The sequence below is a fragment of the Anthonomus grandis genome, chromosome 4 (assembly GCF_022605725.1).
Source record: "Anthonomus grandis grandis chromosome 4, icAntGran1.3, whole genome shotgun sequence".
Lineage (NCBI taxonomy): Eukaryota > Metazoa > Arthropoda > Insecta > Coleoptera > Curculionidae > Anthonomus > Anthonomus grandis.
In genome coordinates, this window is record NC_065549.1 from 4,566,478 (window position 1) to 4,579,187 (window position 12,710).

Here is a 12,710-nt window from a genome sequence, read left to right on the forward strand (position 1 = left end):
TACTGCATGAAAAAAATTGCACGGTTTAACTGCCTGAAATAAAAACTCCATTTAGGTCTTAATTACTTAAAGTCGAAAGAAATTTACTGCCTGATAAAAAATCATTACCAAACTACCTAATAGTTAAAGAACCTATAGGATCAACTGCCTGCACTGAAAAAAGGGAAAATTCAACTGGATTTGAAATAATAAAATTATTTAATTGACCTAAATAAAAAATAAGTCGAATCTCAACTGCCTTGAATAAAAATATAACTAAGATATTATTAATATATATATATATTATAATATTGATTAATATAATTATAATATTGATTGCTTAAAATTTTTTAAAATATTAATGGCTCAATTGCCTGAAATTAAAAATTTACATGCTGAAAGAATAAGATTGATAAATTATTTAAAATACCAAAATATTTATGGCTCAACTGGTTGCAATTAAAAAACTAGTAGACCTTAATTTTTTTACCTGAATCTAGTTAACTGCCTGAAATTTAACCAGAAAAATCTATAGCTTAACTGCCTGGAATAATAAAATATCATTTTGATTCACCTAAAATTTATAAAATACTGTAATTATAGGTCTATACTGCCTGAAATGTAATATTCAACTGCCTGGAAAAATAAAATTATAAAATCACTATTAAAAAAAATATATTTTTGGAATTTACTGCCTAAAAATATGGAACGACTTGGAAAAAAAATCTAGGGCTCAACTACCTGGACCAATCATTCTTGTACCTAAAATTTAAGAAATATACAAAAATAATAATGGACCTGCACTGCATGGAAAAAATTGCATGGCTAAAGCGCCTGATTTAAAAAAAAAGTATTGCGCAACTGCCTGGCATAAAAAAATGAATTACTCGAAACCGAAAGAAGTTAGTTTGAATTTACTGAATAAGAAAAATCTGATATATAACCTGATAGGATCAACTGCCTGAAATACTAGAACCAAAGAATTATAATTATGGGTAAAAAAAATTGTTTTAAATGTATTTTTTTCATAAATTGTTTACTAAATTCCTACATAAATTTCTACGTAATGGTATTATGTGTACGTTGATTTAAACGTTGTACAATATTAAATGTACTCATTGCATTTTGTGTAATTTTTAATTTTTGACATTGATTTATACGTATGTATACGTTAACTTGTAAATTTAAAAAAAACGTTATTGATTTTTACACTGATTTAGTGGTTGATATGAATATATTTTTTTCATAAATTGTCTACTTAATTCTTACATAAATTTCTACGTAATGATATTATATTTACGTTGATTTAAACGTTGTAAAACATTACATTTACACATTGATTTTTATGTAATTTTTAATTTTTCACATTGATTTATACGTTGACTAGGAAAATAAAAAAAATATTGATTTTTTTATTGATTCTTATGTAATTTTTACATTGATTTCTGTGCGATTTTTTTATGTTTACGCTGATTTAAAAATTCTTAAAAAAACTTTTAAATCTGAAAATTTATTTTTTACTTCATTTCATACTTTTTACATTGATTTAGTGGTTGATTGTTATGTATTATTTTTATAATTTTTACATTACTTAGTCAATATGTAAACTGAGAATTTAGACTCATTTCAATTCGTATTTTTCACGCTTATTTACTCGTTGATGCTTACATTTACTTAAATGTTGTAAAAAGTCGTTGATTTGTTCTTAAATTTTTATATCATTTGTACATTGATTTTTACGCGATTTCATCATTTTTACGTCGTAAAGTTTTACATTTACGTAATAATTTTCGATTTGAGCGTTGATTTTTACGTAAATAAGAAACCGTTGATTGATAATATGGGAATAAATAATATTCATATTCAATCGCAATATTCAATCAACGTAGGAAACGTTAAATTTTCTTACAATAGAAATCTTTACGCTGATGTTTATGTTAATTTTGCCATTGATTTCTTTATAATTTTTATATTAATTTTCGAATTATTTAATTACTTTTTTACGTCAAATTAAACGTTGCCAAGTTTTAAATTTAGACATTGATTTTCACTTGATTTGATGAGTTTTACATAATTTCTTAACTTTTACATTCATTTAATTATTGTTCTTAAACTGTAAAGACTTTTATGTTAATTAAATTGATTTTTTTTTAAATTGTTACGTACGTGTTATGTTACATCATGTAATTAATTTTCACATTGATTTACATAGCCATTATATATAAGATTATAAATTAGACATTGATTCGACACAGCCGTCAAAATCAGATCAGATTTAATTTTTGACGTTGATTTACATGGTTTTGTAATGATTTACATAAACGTGTAAAATTGAAGAAAACCGTAATTTTTTAATTTATTTTTACGTAATTTTTACATTGTTTTTAACGCGCTTTTGTAACGTTTACATGATATTGATTTAATTTGATTGAAACGAATAGTAAAGCCTAAATTTACGTAATAATTTTCCAGTAGATGTAAGCGGTGAATTTAGACCTTGACTTTTACTTGATTTTATGTATTTAACGTTGATTTACTCGGTGATGCTTATGTTAACTTAGATTTGGTTGCTTGATTTTAACATTAATTTTTACGTACGCTTTGTAAAATATAAAAAAATTTTTTCGTTGATGTTTCGTTTATGTAATTTTTGGCTTTATATCAAGTTCCATTGATTTTCATGTGTTTTTTACATTGATTTAGACTTGATTGTTATTCAGACTCAGACAATAATAAAATAATAAAATGGTGATGCTTAAAATGAGTAAAAAATTCAATTATTTATGTAATATTTGAAAAATGAAATTTTCCAAAAACCCAGTTTTCAGGCTCAAATATCTCTGTTAAAAACCCCAAATATTCAATAGAATTTTTTTCATATATTTTATATAATTGAGTTATTATATGAGCTATTTTATTTAAAGCATCTCTTTCACAACAAATTGCCATACACAAAAAACCGATTTCCAGAATTTTTTTTTCATCAAAACTAATAACTAAGCTTCAATTTTTTATACTAGAGGGCAAAATCAAAAATCAATTTTAATATAGTCCCGAAGCCGTAATATCAGGGCCTCATCAAATATGATTGATGAGATGAAAGGGAGATACAGCAGCGTCAGTAATTCGAAACCGGTTTTTAAGCAGAGATAATGACGAATTACTGATGTACGAGTTCATTACGTACCGCATATACGTTTCGTAATAATGTTATTAACTAGACGTGGATTTTTTTTTTGAAAAAAAAAGAGGAACACAATACGTATCGCATTACTATTACTTTAATTGTATTCTACATTTTACTGTTAAATCACCCGGTATAAAAACACGCCAAACTAATTTAAAATTCCACCCAAAATTGATTTAGTTCATTCACATAAATTGCTTAACTCGCCGCTTTATAAATAATGTATATCCACACACATACACGTACGTATAAACATTTTCGAATCGTAAACCTTAACAAACCAGGTGTGGCTTCTGTTTATTTATTATTTTTCATTTGGCGTGTGGTTAATAAATGTGCGGGAGAGAGTAAGAAATATATAAACGATGATCCGGTACTGACTGAAGGGGATTTTTTTACGTAAAAATGCGCCGATGCCGTTTGTTGTGTTAAAAAAAAAATGATTATCAAAACCAGCAACGACGATATGGACGCACTTTTCGATAGTGAGGATATCGTCGAAGAGGAAGAAGAGGAGGATGACGAGGCCGATTTGGAGGTAGCCGCTATGCAAGCTATAGAGAATATTGGTAAGAAAATGCACCCAAACGGATATTCTTCACCTATGTTACCTTATACTGAGTTAACATTATAATATAAAATATATATAGTTTATATAAAGACTAGTTGCAAATTTTATGCGTATTTGCAATGTTGCGTTAACTATTTACACAAACATTACAACTTTTTCTTACGAATTATTCAAATAATTTCTACTCAATGAGCAACGTTTTACTTCTTTACGTAAATTCGTTGGTCTGAGTACGAATGTTGTATATCGTACGGATTGTGGCAACGCTGCATTACTTTGAAATAACGTAACAAATAGTTTAAATTGTATAAATATTAGCGACGTTGCCGCACATTTTTATGCAAATTCTATCGCGCATTCATTTAATTACGAATAACAACATTTAAGGTAAGAAGTTAATTTTTTTAAGACATTAATTTTTTTATTACTTTAATCAATACGTAACCTGAGAATTTGGATTTATCTGATTTCGTATTTTTCACGTTTATTTACTCGTTGATGCTTACATTTACTCAGAGGTTGTAAAAAGTCTTTGATTTCTTCTTAAATTTTTATATCATTTGTACATTGATTTCAACGCGATTTCATCATTTTTACGTCGTAAAGTTTTACATTTACGTTATAATTTTCGATTTGAGCGTTGATTTTTACGTAAACAAAAAACGTTAAATTTTCCATTGTAATCTTTACGTTGTTGCTTATATTCATTTTGCCATTGATTTTTTTATAATTTTATAATAATTTTCGAATGATTGAATTATTTTTTACGTCAATTTAAACATTGCCAAGTTTTAAATTTAGACATTAATTTTCCCTTGATTTTATGAGTTTTACGTAATTTCTTAACTTTTACATTCATTTAATTATTGTTCTATAACTGTAAAGACTTTTATGTTAATTATATTGATTTTTTTGTTACGTACGTGTTATGTTATATTATGTAATTAATTTTTGACGTTGATTTACATGGTTTTGTAATGATTTACATAAACTTGTAAAATTAAAAAAAACCGTAATTTTTTAATTTACGCGGTTTTGTAACATTTACATGATATTGATTTAATTTGATATAAACGAATAGTACAGTTTAAATTTACATAATAATTTTCCAGTAGATGTATGCGATGAATTTAGACCTTGACTTTTACTTGATTTCATGTACTTTACGTTGATTCTTACGTTAACTTAGATTTGGTTGCTTGATTTTGACATTAATTTTTATGTACGCTTTGTAAAATATAAAAAGAACGTGCATTTTTTCATTTATGTAATATTCACCTTTACATCAAGTTCCATTGATTTTCATGTGTTTTTTATTGATTGTTATTGAGACTCAGAAAATAATAAAACAATATGTGATGTTTAAAAAGAGTAAAAAAATCAATTATTTATTTTATAATTGAAAAATGAAATTCAGCAAAAACTCAGTTTTCAGGCTCAAATATTTCCGTTAAGAACCCTAAATATTCAATAGAATTTTTTTCATAAATTTCTTATAATTGAGTTATTATATTTGCTATAAACAAATTGCTATACATAAAAAACCAATTTGCATTAATTTAATTACGAATATTACACTTAAGGTAAGAAGTATTTGGACCTTTGGAAATTTTAGACATGTTGGCGACGTTGCATTATATTTTTAAAAAAATTTCTTTGTTCCATCGGTGGTCATGTGTTTAAGAAGAAGTTGTGATTATCCCGCTTCCACCCCAAAATCGAACACTAAACGATAAAAATTTAACGGTTTGACACCGTCTAATTAAAGCGACATAAAAGTCGATGACGGTCGTGTTTTAACGGGCCGTTAAATAAATCGCGCGATCTCGTTTTGGTGCGAGTCGGCGAGGCCGTTCGCCGCCGATTTACCGACAATTTAAAGACGGATTCGGTATATTATGACTGACTATATAGTACAGTCAATTTAGCTACGAACCCTGTATACGGAATGACATTATTTTAATTGAGCAATTTAGGTTTTCAACCTTTCAAGAGTAAATGTCTTTTGGCCTTTGAGTTATGGGCTGGTTTGTTAAGATTATTTGAGAAAATATTACCTATCCTAGAAAACGCGTTTTTTTTCGACTACCTGTATATTTTATTGTAAAAAAACTGAAATACGCGTCAAATAATTTTAATTAAGCAAGTTAAGTTCAAAATTTCAAAAGTCTTGGCTTTTGTTTATGGATATTTTTTTAGGATTTAAAAGGGCTGTTATGATTAGAAGTGAAAATAATTGGCAAGAATACAAATTAAAAAGAAAAATAAATTTCAATAAAATAAAAACTGCTTTTAGGTAAGGCTTTTTCATATAATAATAGTATCGAAGAATGTGTACTCTTATTAGTAACCCCTTGGATTATGACTGCCTGGAGAAATTCAGCAACCCCAGAGCAAAAAAAATTTAATAGCGCTTTTTCTCGGGAACGAGTAATAATACTTAAAAGATTTTTTGGACAGTTAAAAGCAAGTACTCCTACAATATAAAATTCGGCATAAATTAGAAAAATTACCATCGTCAATACTTTCCTGCGTTGCTATTTATATCATAGCTAAATGTTTAACTGATGCTGAAACTGACCTGTTAACAAATTTCAATTAAACTAGAAATTCAATTCGTCAGTTAGGCCAACAAAAAAAGGCAAATAGTGACTGAAAGGCTTTTTAAATTATCTTGTAAGCAACAAAATCTCTATCTATCAGTAAAACTAGTACATACTTATATTATTTCTACGTACCCAATAAAAAAAAGTATTTTTCAGCATCATTAAATAAAAAGAAACAAAATATAAAATTCTGAAATATTTTTAACTGAAATTCGTATTTTATGATTTTTTCATACTAGACCTAAACTCAAATTAAATCGATCGTAAAACTGCATTAAGTAGCATGAAGAAAGCATAAAAGTTGTGTATAAAAACCATTTTATATAAAAAACGGCATGCACAAGAGTTCAAGAGTTTAGTGTTCTTAGGGTAAGGCAACTTTATACAACCAGACTCTTATACTATGCTTCAAAGTACCCTCACAAATTAAAATTGCTTAACAGAGAGATGTACGAAACTAGATAAATAAAACAGATAATAGCTGATATACCAAAAAAATCTAATAGGGTCTCTCAAAAGTGCATTTCTCATATGCTTTCTATCGATGTAAAAATAAATAATGAACTTAGAGCAAAGTTTAAAAAAGCCGTAAAGTCTTTATTTTCAACTTTGATTATACAATATTAAAATCGAGCTTTGGAACATAAAAACCTTTTTTGCTTGTGTCGATACCAAATATTTTAGACAAGATTTTACGTTCCTCTTTAATAAGTACTATTTTAATTGTGTACATATGTTCTTTTGTAGTTATTTTATTTATACTTTGTTGTGGTTTAGTTTTTGCTGATTTTATAATTTAATTTTTTTTACATTGATTGGTACAGGTTAATTAATAGAGTTACTTAAGATAAAAATTACCGAATAGACCGAATGGCGAAGAAAAGCTACGCGCTGGCGCACTAGTTAGATGCCTTAGTAGATGTCTTTTTTTCCATAGTTAAGCAATGTCATAAGACTGTGAATGTGCTCTAACTGTTTATTTATTTAGTAATTTGTTTTTACTTTTATTATTAAATAAACTATTTTTGAATTTTTGAATCAGTAAATCGAATTTTCATTATTATTAATTATAAGCCGTAATACATTCTTTGCTCCGAAAAAGTACTGTTTGGCATAGATATATCATCATTATGTATCTGTCTCTTAATTATATAATTTCAACCGCTCCTAAAGAACTAATCGCTGTAACTCAGTAGTGGATATTTTTTTTGTTTCTTAAGTTTTCAAATTTTGTGACATCTTAATTTTTTTTGCAGAAATAGTAAGTTCTTCTGAACTTGCGGGGGGTCTGATGGTCAAAGAGACGCAGCACCTGAATAATGTATTTTGTTGTTTAAAAAAACCTACGGATTCTTATGTATATCCGACATTTCAATAAATAATTGTTTTTAATTGTTCTATTTTTTGGTAACTGCTTCGTTGTAAGTAACTTGTTAAAAATTTAAAATGTCATTATATTTTGGTACTAAAACTTTTTCTTTTTCTAGTTTAATTTGAGACACTTAAGATTGAATAAGAATTATGTTATGTTCTTTTAATTGATGCACAAACAACAGCTTGTTCTTTTCTTTCTCATCATGGTTTTCTCACTTCCACTTGAGTCAGTCATAATTTTCACAAACTGCTTCTTTTTCAAAATATTAAAGTTTTTAATTCCTCCTACTAAATTATGCTGAATAGAAACCCAAAACTAAACTAAAATCTATCAATTCCTAAATATTTATATATGCTTGCAAGTCTATATGCCTTGTACATATGTAATACCTACGTACATACGTAAGCAATTGCTAATCCCTTAAGCATTAGATGCTTTTACCAGAAAGTAATGGATTAAAGTAATTTCTCAATGTTTATTCACTAGACTTATTAGATTTAAATAAAAGGAACCCAAAAGAATGTGAAATAACCTTAAAACTCACCTGGACAAATGCAAATATTGCCAGATAAAATCAGGTTCGAAACAGAAATAATCATAAAAGAAGCAGACATAGTTGATGGATTTAATAAATATTTTGTCATTGATGGTATAACAAAGAATTTACCACATCCACAAAATGTCATTCCCTTTTATATTGGAACCACAGTGCATAATGAAATATTTAGTCATTTTGAAAAATGAACATTGCCCAAAATCAAAGAAGTAATATAAAAACCTTAATAATAGCGGTGTTGGCATAACTGACATCTCAAAACATCGTCTTTTAGATGTTATTAACAATTCAATCAGTAGTGGTGTCTTTCCAAAATCATGGAAATTACCGACTGTTAGCCCTGTTCGGAAAGTAAATACCGCAATATTTATTTCTTATAAATAGGCAACGCAATACGGTGCCTATTTATGAAAAAGTACTAGTAAATAACAAAAAATCAATACAACAGTTCATATTATGAACAATTTAGGGGTACAGACATGGATAATTGCCTCTCTTCCTTTCTAGCAGAGCTCTTCATGAATCGTTTTGGGTTAATGAATTAAATACATTTCAATCCAACAAAAGCAAAATGCAATATTGATAATTTTGTAGAACAACTTAATAATCGTTTTCCATCCATTAAATGTCTGAACCTTCGAACAAAAAACAAATATTTAATTTTTATTCCTAGATACTCTTCTCATTAGAAATAATAATTGGTAAGAATTTGATATTTATAAAAAAGAAACAAATACTTTTAGATACAGAACTAAAGACTCTAACTATTGTTTTCATCATAAAATTGCTAGCCTGCGTTTCTTGATACATCGTTTGGTCTCATTTCCTCTAGTAGTAGTAACTGATTTAATAAAGAAAAAGAAACATTTTAAACAATTATTGGAGACAATAGTTATGATAATAGGATTAATGATAAGCTGATTAAAAAAAAAGTTTTAACTTAATCTTAAAAACTCGATCACATTTCAAAATGATGAAAATAAGCAAACTTTCGTTGCAATGTCATATGATCCTATCATAACACAGGGCTTTGATAGGGTTTTCAAAGACTTATATCTAAGACAGTGTCATCAAAGTTGACGACCAAGTAAAGAAATCTGTTAGAAAACCCATAAAGGATTTTAACAATTTTATCGCGCTTCCACATTTTCAATTTTATATTTGTACTACTTGATTATACAATTGATTACAGTATAAGATAACTCAAATGATGCGACAGATATTAAGGGGTAACTGAGATACGCGTACTAAATGTAAGTGTTTAATATGTTTCCTGTAAAACAAAGTGTTATGTTTAATGTGTATTTGTTCATTTTTAAACATGCTCTGTTACTTTTCAAGTGGTTCCTGAGAAAATTTGTGTTAGTATTATAGTTCATTTTATTTTTTTATCATTTTATTTTTATGTATTTTTTTGGTTTTGTTAAGTTTAAGTTTATTCTTTTTACTGTAATATTTTTTAAATATTTAAACATTTTTATTTTCATTGAGATACTGCAACCATTTCTTTGTGTGTAACTCTGATGCTTCATTATTTTTTTTTTGACAAAAATCACATCTCCAAAATGTGTGATGTTTTTTTTCTTTACTCCTGATACTATTTTAGAAAATCCTGAAATAGCTATTTAATCATTTTAATTGGGCAATTTAAGGTCAAAATTTCAAAAATCCATCTTAGTGTTTAAATTATGGCTATTTTCAAAACACTCGTTTCTCAATTTTATCTCGAGATCGACCGTACTACTTACGTGATTGCGCCCCGGAGATTACAAGTGATTTAATAGCAAAATTGATTCGCGATTCTTTTTTCTTTTTCTTCTTTTTTTTTTGTTTTGTTCTTGCTCTCTCCGCGGCAATATATTCTGGTTAAACACCGCGTCTGTCACCGCCTGATTGATTTGCGAACATTTTCGCGTCCTTTTGCCCGTATGAGAACAACAATAAAAATCGCGGTAATGATCCTCATAATTATTGATTGCCTTTATATGGGCTTTTTTGATTATTAAGAATATTTATTACGATTATTTTATACGTCACGGTGAATTTGGATAATGTGCTTTTTGTGATAACCTTCGGTCTTAATTATAAAACGTTCTAATAATTGCTTTATTTTTAATTAATCAGTTGATACTATATTGTGCATACATATATGGGGCTTGTGCCGAATACCCTCGGATCGATATTAATGAGTTTCTCATTTTTTAATGTATTTATTGATCTTAGGCTGTAAAAAACGTAAAATTTTAGGCACTTAGGACAAAAAATCATTATCTTTTAAGGTTTTTGACATTTGGGGTACCAATATTCAGTTAACGAATCTGACAAGCTGTTTATCTCCTAAAATCCCTTTAAATAACTACAATATCCAACTAGGTGAAATAATGTACTATGTCTTAAATAAAACTTTCTTAGTGTGATATTAAATTGATTTGGTCCCCTTATATTTATGATTTAATTTTGTTTCCTCATAATATAATCCAGAGCCTGTTAGTAAATTTAAAATACCTAATCTAATTATAAAAATAAATGAAGATCCCAGATGTTTTAAGACCAGTATGGGCATATTTTCCATTACATTCGCAAATGTCTACAAATATAATAAAATTGCCAATAAGAGTAAAATATGAATTAATAAATATACATGTGTCTGATACTAACCGCTAATACACATTCAGAACAAAACGAATTAAACAGGTATGTACATAAATTGGACATAGGAAAATACATTTTTGATGCACAATTCGACCATATCAAAAATTCCCATTATTTTTTAATGAAAATACATGCTTTTAAGGCTTTTAGTGGTTTCACATTCTTTAAAAAACTCCGGCATTTATTAGCTATTGGAAATTATAGCAAAAAAACAACATTTTTGCAAAAATGACTATTGTTGTTAATAATGTTGACCTAAGACTCAATATTAATCGTGGAAATTTGTGGCTAAAAATCTAAATTTCGGTTAAAGAAAACCATTATTTTTTACAATTTTATTTTAATTAATATAATTTTTTGAATTTGCAATATCAATTTTTAATTTTAATAATTATTGAATATTTTGTTAGCGAAATAATATTTAAAAACAAAAAGATAATTACAGATAAAATATTTATCATTTTTAGACATAAATATTATAAAAATTCAAAATTTTGCCAAAAAATTTCTCATTTTTCGATTCATATTTTGTATATTGAGGTTAGAAAAAAATCAAAGTTTTCTTATTATTAAGGCATTTGAAGAATCAATCTTCACTTTTAATTTTTTATGAATATTATAGATAAGTTAAATTTTGAACAAAAAAAAAACTCTTATATTTAGGCATAATTATTGATCTCAGACTGTAATAAAAAATAAAATTTTTGGTAAATATCAAATCAATGATCTCATTTTTAGTTAATAGTCATGGAAAATTATGGTAAAAAATTAATATCTATTTTTTAGGTACAATTATTAGTCTCAATATAATTATTGTAAAAAAGATCAAAATGTTTGCAAAAAATTGGAAAATTTCCCAATTTCTAGCAAAAAAAAAATTAAATTTCTCTTTTTTTGGCATTTTCGAGTATCAATTTTAACCAAAAATAAAAAAAATAATAAATAAAAACAAATTATGTTGACATTTAAAATATCGTGATGGTGTTTTTAAGAGTCATAGAAAATTAATATTTAAAAAAAACAACATTTAATATTTATTTAAAACTGTTTTAAAATATCAAAATTTGACAACAAACCGATATTTTCTATTTTTCCTGGACTAATTGGAGTATCAGTTATTACCACTCAATAATAGAAAATTGTGGTAAAATCTAATCTAAATGTTGAATTTTTGTCAATTATTGAAAAAAAAAATCTAAAATTTGGTGCAAATTTTTTATATTTTTTTGCCTTTTTTAAGGGTCATATGCATATCGATTGCTATAATAACATTGTGGTAAAAAATTAAAATTTTAATAAAAAATTAAAATTTTCTGTTTTTTGGCATTTATATTATCAATCCTCACTAAAGAGTCATAGTATATTAGTAGTTATGGTGATAAAAATAATTTAAATTAAATTTCTTCAATTATTGATTAAAATTTTTAAAATTTTGGTCAGAAATTGTTTTTTTTTTCATTTTTAAGTTCATATTTAGTAAAGCCTGGAGTATTCATTTTTACTTAATAATTATAGAAAATTGTCGTAAAAAAAAACTAAAAAATTCAATTTTATCTCAATTACTAATTGAAACATTCAAAATTTTGACAAAAAACAGACATTTTCCACTCAGGACGTTTCGTCCTTAGGCCACCATCAGTTTATCATGTTTATTGTTCTAATTTTCTAGATAATAGTTTTATATAATGCCACGAGCTTAAATGAGAAACCTATATAATTTCCAATATTACCTATATGCAATCAAACCTAATAAATATATATTTTTTTAAAGAAATATTCATTCT

The 12,710-nt window shown here is 26.5% G+C and overlaps 1 protein-coding gene across 4 annotated transcripts in view; it reads left to right on the forward strand.

Moving 5' to 3' along the window:
- LOC126734834 (high affinity cAMP-specific and IBMX-insensitive 3',5'-cyclic phosphodiesterase 8) overlaps positions 1 to 12,710 on the forward strand; it is a 108,683-nt gene that overhangs the window by 41,247 nt on the left and 54,726 nt on the right. The window contains exon 2 of one of the 4 annotated variants that reach the window (XM_050438603.1): positions 3,492 to 3,735. The exons of 1 other annotated variant lie outside the window; for it this stretch is intronic. In XM_050438603.1, coding sequence (XP_050294560.1) covers positions 3,606 to 3,735 — 130 coding nt within the window. In that variant the 5' untranslated portion in view covers positions 3,492 to 3,605. Of the gene's footprint in view, positions 1 to 3,392; positions 3,736 to 12,710 lie in introns of those variants that run through there. 2 more of the 4 variants (XM_050438602.1, XM_050438601.1) reach the window with 2 other exon arrangements.